The sequence below is a fragment of the Arachis hypogaea genome, chromosome 1 (assembly GCF_003086295.3).
Source record: "Arachis hypogaea cultivar Tifrunner chromosome 1, arahy.Tifrunner.gnm2.J5K5, whole genome shotgun sequence".
NCBI lineage: Eukaryota > Viridiplantae > Streptophyta > Magnoliopsida > Fabales > Fabaceae > Arachis > Arachis hypogaea.
In genome coordinates, this window is record NC_092036.1 from 47,580,416 (window position 1) to 47,598,791 (window position 18,376).

Here is an 18,376-nt window from a genome sequence, read left to right on the forward strand (position 1 = left end):
TATAGTTATAAATGTTTAAAGAGTAAATTATTTTTCTTTTTAAAAGTTTACTTTACGCTATTCAAAATTTTATTTAAATAGAGAGAAAAAGATACGTTAAATAAAGGCCTTTTTTTTATTAAAGATAGTCATACTCATCAATATTAAAAATTAGTTATCAATTAATATAATTATTTGTATAAAAATATGAAATAATATCATATTTACATTTATAATTAAGAACATTCACATGAAACATACATATAATTTATTTACATTTAGGACTTTTATATAATATTAGTTTTCATTTCATTTACTTAGATGAATTACCCTATAATTAAACTTTATAAATGGTATTATCAAATTTATTTATATTTATAATCAATAGTCAAATTAGGTTTATATTTAGAATTAAAATATAAATAAAATTATAAAGTACAAGAAGGATTTATTATTTATATTTAGAAAATTTTGATTATTCAATTGAAAAAGTTTGATTATTTTAACAACGAATAATACATGCTAAAAAAATCATGAAATACAAATAATGAAATAAATACTCACAAATTCATAACAATTAATTTTAATGCTCATAGAGTATGTTTTTATAATTTAACTAATATATCCTTTAAAAACATATAATAAAATTATTATTAATAGAAGTTAAATTTTTAAATAAATTTGTTAAAAATTTAAATTTCTTGTATCTTCAATAAAAAATTTTGTAACCTTAACACGTGTTAGTAGGATACAGAATAGTTAAATAATCCTTATAAAGAGAAAGGCGGTCAAAAGTCAAAACACATTAAATACAATATATATAAGAAAATATAAAGAGTACTTATCTATGGATAATGCTAGGTAGATAAAAAAACAGGCAGAACTTATCTTATTTAGTATTTATTAATTGTTGCTAAGATAAATTATGGCTGTTTTTGACTGATTTTCTTTGGTTACCAAACATTTTCGTTATCTATTTGAATAGATAGTTAAATTAGCTTTTGAAAGATTACTCGTTCTCTAAATTGGTTTTCAAATTGTTTTTTAATTAAATTTATCTTTTAAAAATTTTAAATTAATCATGTTAGTTATTTCATCACTTCTATTATTAACGGGCATCAGAATTTATTGATATGATACGTTAAGTAACATCACAATACATACCTAATAGTACTAATTAACTATTAACATGGTTAATTTATAAAATTAGATCAAATCAACACCAAATTGAGAGATTTCACTACCTCAAATTCTCTTCTCGATTAAGTTTGATTTGATCTAATTTAATAAATTTATTACCTTAATAGTCAATTAAAACTCCTAAGTGTATGTCGTAGTATCATTTAACGTGCCACATTAGCAAATTTTGACATCATCAACAAAAAAAGTGATGGAAGAACTAACATGACTAATTTAAAATCTTTAAAGAACAAATTTGATTAAAAAAATCTTTCAAGACTAATTTAGAAAACGAGTTATCTTTCAAGGAATAATTTGACCATTTACTCTTACCTAATTTGGTCTCCAAAGAATTTTGAACCAGACATTTTAGTCCCCAACTAAAATTAATTATTCGTTTGATCTCTAACAACTAATTCCGTCAGTTTTGAGTCCTTTGCTTCGTCAACTCTAACGGGAACAAAATGGTCCATGCCCCTTTTGTTTGAAAATGACGCCGTTCTCCCCCAATTTTCATCGTATCTTGCACAACTTTAATATTCATACTCTTCTTTTTCACTTTCACAGTCTTCTTCTCCATCTTCTCCTTCCTCCTCTTCAACTCCAAGATCAAGCCATGGTGTAATTGCCACGCATATCACACCTACATGTCATGGACTACACACTTTCTAAATCTATGTGACTAGTACACCCACCTCCTCCGCACTTTACCCACCAGAAGATCCACCTCCACGTCCTCGATAATAGCATCACCTCCAATCCCAACAATGTCTACCACATCCTTAAGACCATGTTCTACAACTACCTTAAGGGCACGCCTCTCTCCACTCTCCGGCAAGCAATATAGATTGTTGGATATTAAGACATCATGAGAGAATTCTCCTTCGACATCATATGCAAATTCTCATTTGAAATAGACCCTAAGTGCTTCATTCCTTCTCTCCCGTAGTCCAAGTTGGCAGAAAGTTTCGACCTTGCATCCAACCTACTATCAGTACAGTGAGCAATGTCATCATCACCACTCATTTGAAAACTGAAGCGATTACTAAATATTAGTTCGGAGAAGAAACTGAAGGAAGTGATCAGAGTGGTGGAAATGTGGCTTTGGAGATAATAGGACAGAGGAGGAGGGAGATGGTGACGACGACAGGTCTTAACAAATCAGACCTGCTGTCTAGATTTATGGGATCCATCAACGAAAACAAGTACTTGAGAGACATAGTCATTAGTTTCTTGAGTATAAATTGGTTGAGAATAAGTTGAGAATTTTTTCTTGTGAATATTGATGTTGTAGAATGTGCATTGTGTAGCTTAAAATTGCAGTGTTAGACTGTTAAGATTATTCGAGATATGATAAAAATTGAGACAAAATAGTGTTGCTTCCAAACAGAGGGGGTTAAAGACTATTTGTCCCCCGTTAGAATTGTCAGGGATTATTTTATCCTCCATTAAAATTGACAGAATAAATGACCTGAATGACTGAAAGAAATTATTAGGGACTAATCGAATAATTAATTTTAATTAAAAATTAAAGTGTTTGATCCAAAATTTTTTGAGAACCAAAATAAATAAATACTCAATAATAAACGTTGTAAATCTCTATTAAACACTTAAAACCAAATATTCTTTTACACTATTTATTGTCCAAAATATTTTGAATATGGTAATTTAGGCAACACAAATTTATTTTTTCATGTTTACAAAAGAAAAAAAACGTTATATTTCTTAGAGTAGAGTATCATTTTTATCTTTAACGTTTGGAGTAAATCTCAAAGTTATCCTTAACGTTTAAATCGTCCTAAGTCACTAATATTTTAAAATTGTCTCAATGTTATCCTGCCATTGGAGATTAATAGAATTGACGGCGTGACAAAATTGAAACGATTTTTGTAAAGCTAAAATTTTATATACATAATATAGTGAAAAGATTTATAAGTAGGAGCCTTTGAAGAAAAGTTAAAATCGAAAACGGTAAAATGAAAAGTGCAACACTCACAATACGTAAACGATAAACGGAAAAAATAAGAGAAGATAATATAGATATAATCGAAAGAGAGTTTCAAGGTACAAATATTAAAGCTCAAGACTCAGCTCGCGAAGATAAACCGGCTTGAGCATATAGTTATATAACATATATATAAGAGAACCCAAGAATAAACCCAAAATACAGAGTTACAAAACCTATTTCTTCAGAATAACCTGTAAGAGGAAGTTAATACATCAGTACATAAGTAGTGGAGATAAAAGTATCTATGTATATACATATATCCAAAATAAAGCCCTAAAGATAAGGATCTCCGCTATCAAAAGCTTCCAGTATGCCTCAGCAAGGTGCCCACATAACTAACATATAAGGTCTTGGGAAAGCCAACGTGCATGATCACGCGTACACATGACGCACGCGTACGCGTGACGTGCTATTCACACGACGCGTGCACGTGGCCCACGCGTACGCGTGACCTCTGTTTGCTGCAAAACTAGATTTTTGGCTTTTAAAACCAGATTTTCACTCTTAAACCTCCATTTTCTCCCTTTTAGACTTAAGGTATAGTACTAAGTCTAGCAGCTAGTTGAAGGTAGGAAAATAAAGTAATTTAGAGGTGAAGTAAAGGTTAAAATGATGTATTATGAATAGGAAGGATGAAAATGTTATGAAAATGATGAGCACTTGTGATAGTGATATATTGACGGATGATTGAACTCATTTGTTATGAATGGATGTATGATTGAGATACCTGGGTAGTAGCAAGGATGGTGGTTCGTCCCGCTTGCTCCAGGTTAATATTTGAGAATCGATAATTATCATGCTTGATTTAAATTGAATAAATATATGTTTGTGACGCCTGGGTAGTAGCAGCAGTAGTGGATCTTCCGCTTGCTCCAGGTTGAGCTTTTAAACACCCGCCTAGGTAGTAGCCGCAGTAGTGGTTATTCCACTGGCTCTGGGTTAAGCGGGTAGTAGTAAGGGGGGTTGTAGCTTAAACCCACTTGCTCCGCATGGGTGTTTCAGTCTATGATTAGCTACCAAGACGTGTCGGGTTGGCTATATAACCGACAGATGATATCATCAGCCATAGAACAGGCATGCATCTTGTGCATTTGTTTGCTTTGACTGCTATGCATTATCTGAGATTGCCTAATTGAAAATATATATTCTGCTACTTGCTATATTTGCTATTTGCTCTATTTGCTTCTTACTTGTGCGTGAACTTGTTTGGTTGCTTGTCTCTGCATGATTTATAGATGACGGAAGAACGGAGAAAGGGTGAAAAAGGTTTGGTGGTTATGTTGGGCTTGAATTTGAGTAAGTATAGGAATAGCTTAGGTTACCTACCCCAAATTATGGCTTTTGCTTAGAACTAGGTTTTATAATTATATGACGGAGTTCTAGGATTGCCTTTGCATTCCCAGAACCTTATTTATTATACGCATGACACCTTTACCATACTGAGAACCTCTGGTTCTCACCCCATACTGTGTTGTTGTTTTTCAGATGCAGGTCGGAAGGCTCCTCGGAAGGCATCTGGATTTCTGAAGCGAAGTGGTTTCTGAGTTTCTTTGCTGTTTAGCTTTTGTATATGTGTACTTAATGTTCTCTCCGAATAACTTGTTTATTTTATTCCTCTTAGAGGTTTGAGGAGAGTTAGGGTTTTCATTTATGAATTTTAGGTTTTTGGAATATGTATATATGTATATAAATATTCTCCGGCCAGCCTTGACTTCGTAGGCTGAGTCAGGAACTTCTTATTTTGTATTATTGACCGTCTACTCGTGTCATCTGTATATATTTAGTACTGAGCTTTAGTTTTCTTCTCACGCAAGTAACCACATTTCCTGAGTGTTGCATTTTTTTTTATTCCACAAATTTTGTTTTACCCATTTTTCAAGGCTCCTAGTATACTATCTCTTTCCATTGATATTATTATTATATATATTTTACTTTTAGAGCTCGTAATACCTTGCCACATCAGCTTTATGACTTAAGCATAAGGCTCTATGTGGTAAGGTGTTACAATTTTGAAATGTTAAGGACTTAAATATGACGAAAAAGTTGGAGACAAAAATAATACATTACTCTTAGATGAATTACCATACCAAATTAGGTAAAATGGTATAAATAATACCTTTTTGTTTCTAATGTAGCGAACTTCTTTAATGTTTAATTTAAATAAACTTTACTTTTACTTTCGAAATAAATTTTAATTTTATCCTTTAATGATATCAATTTTTGGTACGTAATTATTTAATTATTTTTTAATTACATCTAAGTACATTACGTTTAATTACATTACTTTCATTTTAAATGTATTTTTTTAATTTTACTTTTAAAGATTTTTACTCATCATAAAATAATTGTAAAATGCCTAGTACATGAATTTGTAAAAAAAAAAAGAGCATGACACATTTACAATAAAATATAAATTATACTTTTTTGTCTCTAATATATAAAAAGTCTTTAATATTTAATTTAGTTAAACTTTATTTTTAATTTTAAAATTAATTTTAAATTTTTCTTTTAATAATATTAATTTTTTTTACCATAACTAATTATTCAATTATTTTTTAAATTACTTCTAAGTAAATTATTCTTAATCATATTATTTCATTCTAAATAAATTTATTCTTTAATTTTACTCTTAATCATATTATTTTTATTCTAAGTAAATTTACTTTTCATTAAGAGTAAAATTAAAAAATAAAATAAATGATTATATGTCATAAAAAATTAAAATTATTAAAAAAAATAAAATTTATTAAAAAAATTAAAAATAAAATTTAATTAAATTAAATATTAAAAATTTTGATATATTAGATACAAAAAGATATAATTTATACTTTATTGTATATGTGCATGTTCTTTTTTTTCCGAAAATTTATATACTAGTTATTCTACTAATATGAGTAAAAATCTTAAATTCATAATGCAATTCATATCGTTAAAATTCATTATAATTTTACTTGATTTGATAATTTTTCTAAGAATAATATAGCATTTTTGTTCCAACATTTTCAATCTATTTAAGTCTATAGTATTTTAAAATTGTCTTAATTTTGTTTCACTATCAATTCTGTTAAAACCTTAACATATCATTAATTAGAGAACAATATTAAGACAATTTTAAAATTTTAAAAATTTAAATAAAATAATTTAAATATTAAAAATAATTTTAAAACTTATCCAAACTTCCTCAATTTCTTATTAAACCGTTTGCACTAGAAGGTGCTTGAATGAGGTAGCCGCAAGTTACCGGTTTTTTTCCCCTGAAAATAAAAGGTGCTTGAATGAGGTCAAAATATTAGCGAAGGCAAATAAAGACCCTTGAGAAAGTAGAAAAGAAGTCGTTTGAGTTTGTGTTAAGCAAAGATTAGAGGTTGTTACTCCCTTGTTACTACTAATTTGTTGGTTGATCATATATACTTTCAAATTAGCTTTCATTAAGTGGAGGGAGAATTTATGAAAGGCCATCTATTGCCTTGCTTTACAATTTATTCCAATGATAAAATAAAATATTAAAAAAAATATTTATTTTAGTGCTTAGGCCTGAAAAAAAGAAGTAAAAATGCGGGTCACAGTTCCTTTTCATTTTATTTTCTTCCTGCTTTGCCTTTAATTTTCAATTGGGAAAAAAAATCTTTAGTTAATATTTGATTCTATTACGATATTGTCATATATGGCTTGCCTTGAGAGACTTCCTACCATGCCTTCCTTTTCTTTTCCCGGTGTAGTTTTCTTTATTTCTTGGCAACCTATTTTTAACTTTTTCATTCACCTAAAACCATATGGTAACATGTGTGGGAGTGATTCTTTTATTTTCTTTTTCAATTTTATATTTTAACACAATATGTATAAATATATATATTTTATGACGGAAAGAAAAAGAAGTTCCTTCCCAACAACTTTTTTATTTTTTATATATATTTCTACACCAGATTCCAACCAAAACAAAATAATTATATCATATATTAAATATTGTTTTAGCATTAAATATCTCTAAACAAAATAATTTTTTATACACCCAATTTAATACATCTCCTTTTCTATCTTTTTAATTTTTTAATCTCAATTTGGACGGTCTTAGGAAAGTTAAAGGAAAACCCCAATTACCTCCACAAACAAAAAGGATTCATTTTATCTTAACATTTTCATTTCCATTGGAAATTCAAATTTCACTCTTTTTCTCTTTGTCATATTTTCTTTTTCTTTCTGCACCAGCCTATTTTCTTACAATTCAGGATATTAATTTTATGTAAAAAAATTTGCATCAATATTTTTGTTAAAAAAAATTACATGCAATTCTGATATCAAATTTTGATCCAAGTAAAATTCATGTAAATGTTGCAAAGTTGAAGACTTTCTGCTACTTGTTGCATGTCAGTTTCTCAAGTTTCAGTTGATTTTTAATTTTTGTGCATAAATATTCTTTTTCGAAAAAAAGTTTTTTTCTTTTTTTTTTGGAAAAAAATAGTGAAAAAGTTTTGTCATGGTTTCTTTGAGTGAGTGACTGAATTTGAAGAGGAAGCAGAAAAAAAGAAATGAAAAATTGACGTGTGTGGTGTTTGTGTGGCTGAGATTTTCAAAGTAGTTTCAAACCATGGAGTCAAGCGCCGGCGGCATCAGCGGCGGCGTTACGGTGGTCGGATCAGATGCTCCGTCGGAGTATCAAATAGCTCCGAGGACAGAGAACCCTTCTCCAGCAGGAGGATCGGCCGCGCCAATCCCTGCGCCAGCTCCGACGAACCAAGGCGGTGCTCTGCCGCATCCTCCGCCACATATGGCGAAGATGACATCGCCTCCGGCAACAGCGCCGGGGAAGAAGAAGAGAGGGCGGCCCAGAAAGTATGGCCCAGACGGGTCAGTGGTGGCGCTGTCCCCAAAGCCAATATCGTCTTCGGCACCGCTGGCGTTGCCGCCGGTGATCGATTTCTCGGCGGAGACGAAGCGCGGGAAGGTGAAGGCAGCTGGTACCGTGAGCAGAGCCAAGTTTGAGGTTGAGAATTTAGGTAAGAACACACAAACTAGCATAAACTCTGTTTATATAGAAAAAGATTTGGGTTTAGAAAAGCTTGGAATCATAATTTAGCTTGTATGGAAGTGAGTTCTACGAGAGAGAAGAGAGAGAGAGAGAGAGAGAGAGAGAGAGAGAGTGGGAGCTGAGTGTGATTTGATTGAGTGCTCTTCTTATAGTTATATAGCATGTAAGTGTGGTATTATTGTGAGGCAGCACTGAAAAGTAGGTTAACTTTGTTGGGGTGGCTGGCTATGATATGAGACCGTGGAATCTCTCTAATTGTGGCTGTTATATGGTAGTTCAAAAGTTTAAATCTTTGATGCTAAGTACAGAAACCGAAAAGGGGTTAGTTTAGCATAAACAGGCTAAGTCTCGTGTGTTAGGTTTAGCTCTAATGTCGCGGTTTCAAATATTACCACTTCAGTCTTCAGTTCCTAGGGGATAAAAAAGCCATGGCCATTTATGGGCAGCAAAAATAGGAACAAAATGAAAAAAAAAAAAAGAATCTTATCTTTTGTCGATTAAGATGAACACAAGAAAAAGATATCATACAGACATTTTCCTCTATGTATTATTGTGCACGTGTATTTTATCCAAAGAGATGATAAGTCCAAGTTGACATCAACTCATCTTGTTTACTCTTCTCACATAAAATCCTATTCAGTATTTGGCAGTTGCTGTTATGTGGTCCTTCCTTCATAGATAGCATGGATGATGTGGACTGTTAGGATACTTATTGCTTGCAAGCTATCATATGTTTGTGTTGCAGATTTAGATTGGGGTGGTAATTTAATTTATAAACAAATTGATTCCGGGATTTAACGTATTTATCAGTTAAATAACCCTCCAAAAAAACTCACTTATTAATTGGAATAGTTTTATAGTTCCATAATTTTTTCCCGGGACATAGATTCATAGAATTAATTCTGTGAAAGTTATTCTTTGTTGCATGATATTGAATTCGGTTATTACTTCTGAAAAAGAAAATCTTAGAAACTTTTTTTTTGTTGAAAAGAAATTCAATCACTTTTTCTGACTATGCTCTAGTTGGCCGATATATGAAGGTTTACAGAAATGGAAAATGAAGAAATTTATTTGATGTACCATTGGCTTAAAAGTCTATGCAGAGCTTTAATTTCTTTTTTCCTTGCAAATGCCGAAAACCACTAGATTTTTTTAGCATTATCTTTGAAGTTTTTATACCCTAATTGAGACTTAATCACTAAAATGGCAGTGTTGTACTCCGTTAAAAACAAAGTGCAACATCCAAATCTTTTCATAGGTGGGGTTGGCTATATAAATCCCACAAATCATAGTATCTTGTGTTGATAAGAAAGCCAACTAATTACTAATAGAAATGTGTTGTATAGTTATTCTATTTGGTCAATCAAGTCCTCACACACTTTTTCATCCTTGGAGGAGGTGTAGGAACCATTCAACGAAGATCTCACACTTCATCTAAAGGTGAATGAGTGTATGTGGGCTTTGTGTATGAGACAGAATGAGTATAAATAACACATCTCAACTCCATAGAATGCCTAGTTATTTATGCTATAATTTTTCATGGCCTCTCTTGTCCCTAACAATTGGACCACCTTCCATCCTTTTCACTCCCTTACTAAGATTACTATAACCACATAAGGTATTATTGTTTCATCTTTTTTATTATTTATATTAGGATAAAGTATATTTTTTGTTCTTGAAGTTTAGCAAAAGTTTCAAAAATATTCCTAAGTTTTATTTTTGTTTTAATTTTGTCCCAAAAGTTTTCGATTTGCATCAAATATACCCCTGATAGCTAAATTTTCAAAAAATTTAAGACCAATTCAACAAAATTGTATGAAAATTATGCTTGATTCGCTTGTGTTGGAAGGTTGTCCTTATGAAATTGTCGTTGCATTGGTCTTAAAATTTTTGAATAATTAGTGGCCAGGGGTATAGTTAATGCAAATAAAAAACTTTTGGGACAAAATTGGAAAAAAAAACAAAATTTAAGAGTATTTTTGAAACTTTTGCCAAACTTTAGGGACAAAAAATATACTTTACTGTTTATATTATTTTACTTTTATAGTAATTGAGGTCTAATTCTTCACATTCTCTATTTGGTTTGAGATTTGTGATGGAAATTTTGAAACTCTATGTTTCTGATTTGACCGGGAAAACTTTTGTTGATAATTATTCGAATTTCTTCTTACATTTTTTTTTTCTTTTTACTCTCAGGTGAATGGGTTGCATGCTCGGTTGGTGCTAATTTCACACCCCATTTCATCACTGTTAATCCTGGGGAGGTAAGTTTAGAAATACATATTTGCCTGTGCCATGCTGCTTTTATTCAGTGTGAAGAATGTTTCTGTTATTCATGGTCAGTGAACAGCAAAAGTTATGTTAGTGACACGGGACACCTTATCTGAAGTTTTTCATGTGTTGAAAGCACAATTTAAACAGTTTCTTCTGACGATTTATTAATATCTCAACACTAAAAAATGGTGGAGAATTGTTGATGACATTTTCTTTGGTAATGCAATTCCTTAATTCATCATATGAAGTAACAATCGTGTTTCAGACGGGAGATTACTTATCAAATGGATGACCATTATGAGAATTTAATAACTTGATCTTGTTAATTTTTTGAAGTGGCTAAACTTGCTTTCTTTTTTGCTACGATGACTGTAAATTGTGCACGTTATTGTTGACAATAATTGTGTTTTGGTTGTCTTAGGATGTTACTATGAAGGTAATATCATTTTCTCAGCAAGGCCCACGAGCTATATGCATTTTGTCAGCAAATGGAGTCATATCAAGTGTTACACTTCGTCAGCCTGATTCTTCTGGTGGCACATTGACGTATGAGGTGAAGTATTTATAGTGAAATTCGATAGAATTATTTTCTTTAATCTAATGAATATCTTCTTCTAGTTATATGTTGACAAATATAAGCTTGGGCAGGCATTTAACCAACTGCACTTTGCACTAAGCTTCTTAGCAGCCGATTTTTGTTGTTCATTCAGAAATTGTTTGATTCTTCAGGATATTCATAACTTACATGGTCATCTTCTTGAAAATGATGTTTGAAAAACTCAATCCAATGGTGTAGTTAGTTACATGGATTCACTCTTCCTGTTGTTATTACTCCGTTTGTTTCAAAATAACTATCAATTTGATTAAGCAGTACATTGAAAAATCAATAAAACTTGACAGTTATTTTTCAATGTACGATTTTGTCGAAATGGACCGTTGTTTTCAAACGAAGGTAGTGTTGATTTCATTGCATGTAAATAGAATGCCTCTTATGGAAATATGTAAAATCTAGTGGGAAACCTAGATTTGAAAATCAATATGGTTCTTTATTGTTCCAAAAACAGAACGTAAATAGATGATATATAGAGTGTGGTCTACACAGTTGATTGTTTATGCTCTTGCACTTTTTAACATCGATTTTGCATTTCATTTTTGTAGCTCATCATTTCCATGTTTTTTGTTTTGGAAATATTTTAGCATATCTTCCAGTTTCTTTTCATTCTGCATTCAGGTTCTTAAGTATAGCAGAATCACAGTTGAAATTCAGATCTTCTTGCTGCATTTTCTGCAGGGACGTTTTGAAATTCTATCTCTAAGCGGCTCGTTCACACCAAGTGAAACTGCAGGAACACGAAGCAGATCGGGTGGCATGAGTGTCTCTTTAGCAGGTCCAGATGGACGAGTTATAGGTGGTGGAGTCGCTGGTCTATTGGTGGCTGCAAGTCCCGTGCAGGTGTGTTCTCTACTCATAAATTTATATAAGAATGGAAAAAGAAGTTTCTATATTCTACTTGTAATTTTATTCCCATTATCATTTTTTAGAGTTATTGCTTATTGGTGCTTCACTTTCTAATCATAGGAATTTTTTTATGTATTCTTTTTACGACTATACTATGTGTACACCATAATCAGCTACTAATATAAAATATATGTTGGAATACAAATACACATTGAAAATAAATTAAATCACACATGTATTTATACACATATACATTAGTGACTGATTTTGGTGTTTGAATAGCATTTTTGTGTTTTTATTTATTTATAGTGTGGCTCTGATAATTATTTCCATTTTGCTTCACATATTTCAGGTAGTGGTTGGAAGTTTTCTAGCAGGGAACCAACATGAGCAAAAGCCAAGAAAACCAAAACCTAATATTATAGCATCAACTGTGATGCCGGCTGCGAGTGTTCCTGTGTCAACGGCCGATCCAGTTGCTGTTCTGCAATCGCAGGCTTCCTTCCGAGGAGATAGTTGGTCTGCTGTTCCTGCAGATGTGAATAAGAACAAGCCGGCTGACATTAATGTGTCGCTTCCTGGAGGGTAATTAATTGATGCCGGGCGCTATTCTGGCTTCGATCCAATCTGCCTTCATGATTGCTGCTGACAATGTGGTAATTGGGTTCCTAATTGTTGGTTGGACTTGTTTATTTCGTTATGTCTGTAACATTATTGAATGTGTTATTTTGGAACCGTAATGTTTTCAGAGGCTCACTAGGTTCTTGTCCATGTAGAATTGATTTAGCTGATTAGGTATGTTTTCTTCATGAATTTATGTCATTAGATTGTTAAAAGCGAATTTATTCCTTCTATGATGACAATTTAATTTGAGAATGATTTGATTGATTTCTAATCTTTTGAATTCAAACTCAAACTGGTCAAACCCATGTCCTTAAATGTTCCATGTTAACCATTGCTACTTGCAAATTGGGAAACTAATCATTACTAACAAGGAAGAGTATACAATCAACGAAGGTTCATTTTTAGGGGCACTCTACTTGCTATACAAATTAAAGTTCTATAGAGAGAGTATAAATTTCTTTTGTAGTTATTTTTTATTATATTACTGCTGTTCAAAATATGGGTTCTAGTTTTCTTAAGTACTATTTCATCCCATGAAAGAAAAAATCTATAAACTTACATTTTTACTATATAATTCACCTCATTTTTAATACTTATTTAATCCTATTATAAATGTACATCTAACTAAAAGAAAAAATACTAGATTATCTCGTTAATGTAATTTATAAGAAACTAATATAATTTATAAGAAACGGTCTCGTAAGTAAGTTACAATAATACAAAAAGTAAATGATAGGAAATTAATATTTTTTAAACCAATATCAGTTAATTTTTTAAAAATTATTTTATTTATTTTAAATTATAAATTTAAATTCTAAAGTAAGCTAATTGTCACGATCTTAGACACATCTCAATGCTATCGTGTCGACACTCAGATTTAACCTCAATATTTAGGCAGAAGGCTAAGAACACAAGAGAAATGAAGCTTTGGTGGAAAAAAGTACTTTATTATTCATGTGTTTGTTAAAAAAGACATATACCAAAATTTTAACTCTCACCCCCTATTTATAACCATCCACCTCCTCAATGGACGGTTAAATTAAATCTAATCAATGGTCCAGATCGAGTATCTAGAACATTCATTATAAATAACTAACTTACCACATTTCTCTATATACTTCTAGATTATTCTACTACTCTTTATACTTCTCATATATCCATATTCTTCTAGAATAGTCTATCATCTTCTAGAGTCTTTTATGATCTTCTAGAGTCTTCCGGGACCTTCCAGAATAATCTAGAACGTTTCGGAACCATCCAGAGCATTCTCAAGCACTATAGAATACTATACAAACATCGTTATATGTAACTGTTTCACTTGTTTTGCGTTGACTTCGACCGATATGGTCGAAATGAGCTTGTATCACAATCTCATTCGAGGAGCGGATACGACTCCTCTCTCAAAGGATGAGCACGACCCAAAATTTACTTATCTAGTGCCTCGATTGAATCAATGTATTGCAAAATGGTGTTGCAGAGTGAATTGTAAAGTGGTAATTGAAGAACTTGTGCAGAAGATGAAAATAAAGATGAAATAAGAATAAAAAAATAATGGTAAAATAATAAAAATAAATGTAATAAAAGATACAATGAACTTAAAAGGAATGGAAATAACGAAAGAAATGGTGAAATAACGGAAAGAGAAATAACAAAGGAAAATAAAACTTAAAGGAAAATAAAAAAATAAAAAGAAAATAAAGGAAAATAAAGAAGTTGAAAGAAAATGGTGATGCCATTCAACACTCACATGAACAAACACTCCATTTTTCATGCGTTAGTGTGACTGAAAATTTTTGCAAAGTTTTGATGTGGCCTTAGAGTAGGTTAGATTGGATGCTTATTTTGAGTTCAACCTTCCTATTTATAGTGGAAGGATTTGGCAGTTATTCTCTCCATGTTCACTCTGCAGTTTGTTCCTTAATTTTCTCCCTATGTTCTCTACTTCAACTTGAGGATCAAGTAATAGTTAACTCAGCTTGAGGATCAAGTAAAAGCCTTAATGTTCAAGGAAAAGCAGTAATTGCTTTTCGACTTGTTTTCGACGTGCTGAAATCCTCAACTTTGACTCTGCTTATGTTGAAATCTTTGACTTTGACTCTCCTGCTAGCTTTGACAATCTTCAACGTTGACGCTCTTGCACCATCTTTGTTCGACTTCGACTTGCTCGCATCTGCATCTATCACTAGCTCCACTCTTCAGATCGATACAATCTGTATCGAAACTCTATAGTCTAAACTCATCTAAGTCGAGGAAACCATCTAGCACCAACAAGTGTTGACAATCTTCGACTTTGACTCTTCTTGCTCAAGTCTGCACCTTCGACTGACCATTCGACTTAATTTTTAGCATAATACAAACTCCTCTCGAGATTTATCTTAGTGTTGAAAAACTCATTCTGAAGGCCAAACTACTTCTCTTACTAGTTTCACCTAGTTATTCAAATTGACACAATTCTTATGTCGACCTTCAAAGAGTCAATATTTACCTGAGTCAAAACATCGATTTTGAGTGCCAACAAATGCCCCTTTAAAACTTGTTTTTTTGTGAAAAAAAAATACAAGTTTTATATATGTTTATAATGGGAGCTGGAACACCAAAGGTTCAGAAAGTTTGACCTACCACCTCCTCAAAAGTATTGCATTGTCATTTAAATTATTCTCATGATCTCTTATACTTGCAATTTCACCTTCTTCTAATGCATTGCAATCAAAGCCATCTTAGTCAAAGCAATCCCAAAAAGGGACTTCCTCTCAAGTTGCTCATGTCAACACTCCCTCTGATCAGGAAGTGGATCATCCTGTTCATGTTGAAATAGAAATTCTTTAGCCTATTGTTAGTTTGTCTGCCCTTGTTGCGACTCCGACTCAGAATCCACCATCGACAGTAACATCTCATACTTCAACAACTTTTCCTCTGGAATCTTTCTTAAGATGGTATTATATGTTAAATAAACGTTCACTTGATATCTAACTTTCATACCCTTCTATTTCCAGGTTTGCTATATCCTCTTCCTAGTGTTGCTGAAACTCACCAAGAATCTGGTCTTGGATATGGGTCAAGATTGACTACTGGTGCACGAAATTGTAATCACACTTTTGCAATTCCGCACAACTAACCAGCAAGTGCACTGGGTCGTCCAAGTAATACCTTACGTGAGTAAGGGTCGATCCCACGGAGATTGTCGGCTTGAAGCAAGCTATGGTTATCTTGTAACTCTTAGTCAGGATATCAATAATTATCAGGGTTGATTGTGAAAAGTAAAAGAACATGAAATAAGTACTTGTTTTGCAGTAATGGAGAACAGGTTGAGGTTTTGGAGATGCTCTATCTTCTGAATCTCTGCTTTCCTACTGTCTTCTTCTTCATGCACGCAAGGCTTCTTCCATGGCAAGCTGTATGTAGGGTTTCACCGTTGTCAATGGCTACCTCCCATCCTCTCAGTGAAAATGTTCAACGCGCTCTATCACAGCACGGCTAATCATCTGTCGGTTCTCAATCAGGTTGGAATAGAATCCAGTTATTCTTTTGCGTCTGTCACTAACGCCCAGCCTTTAGGAGTTTGAAGCTCGTCACAGTCATTCAATCCTTGAATCCTACTCAGAATACCACAGACAAGGTTTAGACCTTCCGGATTCTCTTGAATGCCGCCATCAGTTCTAGCTTATACCACGAAGATTCTGATTAAAGAATCCAAGAGATATCTACTCAATCTAAGGTAAAACGGAGGTGGTTGTTAGGCACACGTTCATAGGTGAGAATGATGATGAGTGTCACGGATCATCATATTCACCAAGTTTAGGAACAAGTGATATCTTAGAATAGAAGCAAGCGTGATTGAATGAAAAACAGTAGTAATTGCATTAATCCATCAAGACACAGCAGAGCTCCTCACCCCCAACCTTGGGGTTTAGAGACTCATGCTGTAGAAGATACAATGAGAAACGTGTAAAGTGTCATTCCCTCGAGATACAATGTCAAAAGGTCCTATTAATAGTGAACTAGCAACCTAGGGTATACAGAAATGAGTAAATGACGTAAAAATCCACTTCCGGGGTCCACTTGATGTGTGCTTGGGCTGAGCATTGAAGCTTTCATGTGTAGAGACTTTTTTTGGAGTTAAACGCCAGCTTTTATGCCAGTTTGGGCGTTTAACTCCAATTTTTGTGCCAGTTCCGGCGTTAAACGCCGGGAATTCTGAAGCTGATTTGCAACGCCGATTTGGGCCATCAAATCTCGGGCAAAGTATGGACTATTATACATTGCTGGAAAGCCCAAGATGTCTACCTTTCAATGCAATTGAGAGCGCGCCAATTGGGCTTCTGTAGCTCCAAAAAATCCACTTTGAGTGCAGGGAGGTCAGAATCCAACAGCATCTGCAGTCCTTTTCAGCCTCTGAATAAGATTTTTGCTCAGATCCCTCAATTTCAGCTAGAAAATACTTGAAATCACAGAAAAACATACAAACTCATAGTAAAGCCTAGAAAAGTGAATTTTAACTAAAAACTAATAAAAATGTAATAAAAACTAACTAAAATATACTAAAAACATACTAAAAACAATGCCAAAAAGCGTATAAATTATCCGCTCATTACAACACCAAACTTAAATTGTTGCTTGTCCCCGAGCAACTGAAAATCAAAATAGAATAAAAAGAAGAGAATATACTATAGACTCCAAAATATCAAAGAAACTTAGCTCCAATTAGATGAGCGGGACTAGTAGCTTTTTGCTTCTGAACAGTTTTGGCATCTCACTTTATTCTTTGAAGTTTAGAATGATTGGCATCTATAGGAACTCAGAACTCAGATAGTGTTATTGATTCTCCTAGTTAAGTATGATGATTCTTGAACATAGCTACTTTATGAGTCTTGGCTGTGGCCCAAAGCACTCTGTCTTCCAGTATTACCACCGGATACATATATGCCACAGACACATACTTGGGTGAACCTTTTCAGATTGTGACTCAGCTTTGCTAAAGTCCCCAATTAGAGGTGTCCAGGGTTCTTAAGCACACTCTTTGCCTTGGATCACAACTTTATTATTTATTATTTTTTTTTGAATTCACTGCTTTTTCTTGTTTCAAGAATCAATTTGATGATTTTTCAGATCCTCAATAACATTTCTCCTTTTACATCATTCTTTCAAGAGCCAACAATTTTAACATTCTTAAAATAACAAATTCAAAAGACATATGCACTGTTCAAGCATTCATTCAAAAATAAATAGTATTGTCACCACATCAAACTAATTCAACTAGTTTCAAAGATGAATTCGAAATCCTGTACTTCTTGTTCTTTTGTGATTAAAGCATTTTTCATTTAAGAGAGGTGATGGATTCATGGGACATTCATAGCTTTAAGACATGAACCTTAAATTTTATTAATCATGAATTAAGAACAAAACTCAAAAATAGATATAAGATAAGACTAATAGTAATAGAAAACAAAAATTTAAATAGACTCCTAATGATAGAGGTTATCACAGAGTTAGGACTCAACAACCTTGATTTTGAGAAGTGGATGCTCCCTCAACTTGTGGGGTATTTGACCCTTCAAGGGAGAGCTTTTGGCGCTTCAACTCCTGTAGCTCACGCCCCTGCTTCTCTTGTTCCTTCAGCAATTTGCAGAGCATGCAATTTTGATTCTGCTGTTCTTCCTTAATTTGTTCCATAGCTTCTTGCAGCTTGGCAACAGATGCTTCTAGACGAGTCCAGTAATCAATTTCAGGAAGTTTAGGGAGGAAATCCTGCGCCCTCTTTTTGATAGAGTTATCTTGCATTTGTCCTTCCATTGACCTCTTGATGATTGGGTGCTCAATTGGGATGAAT

The 18,376-nt window shown here is 32.8% G+C and overlaps 1 protein-coding gene across 1 annotated transcript; it reads left to right on the top strand.

The window, feature by feature from the left end:
- Positions 1–6,900: 6,900 nt before the first annotated feature.
- On the top strand, positions 6,901–12,820 carry LOC112803586 (AT-hook motif nuclear-localized protein 1). The gene is made up of 5 exons (XM_025847071.3): positions 6,901–8,160; positions 10,389–10,456; positions 10,888–11,019; positions 11,758–11,919; positions 12,278–12,820. The coding sequence occupies exons 1-5, from the start codon at positions 7,752–7,754 to the stop codon at positions 12,512–12,514; spliced, it is 1,008 nt and encodes a 335-aa protein (XP_025702856.1). The 5' UTR covers positions 6,901–7,751; the 3' UTR covers positions 12,515–12,820.
- Positions 12,821–18,376: the final 5,556 nt, after the last annotated feature.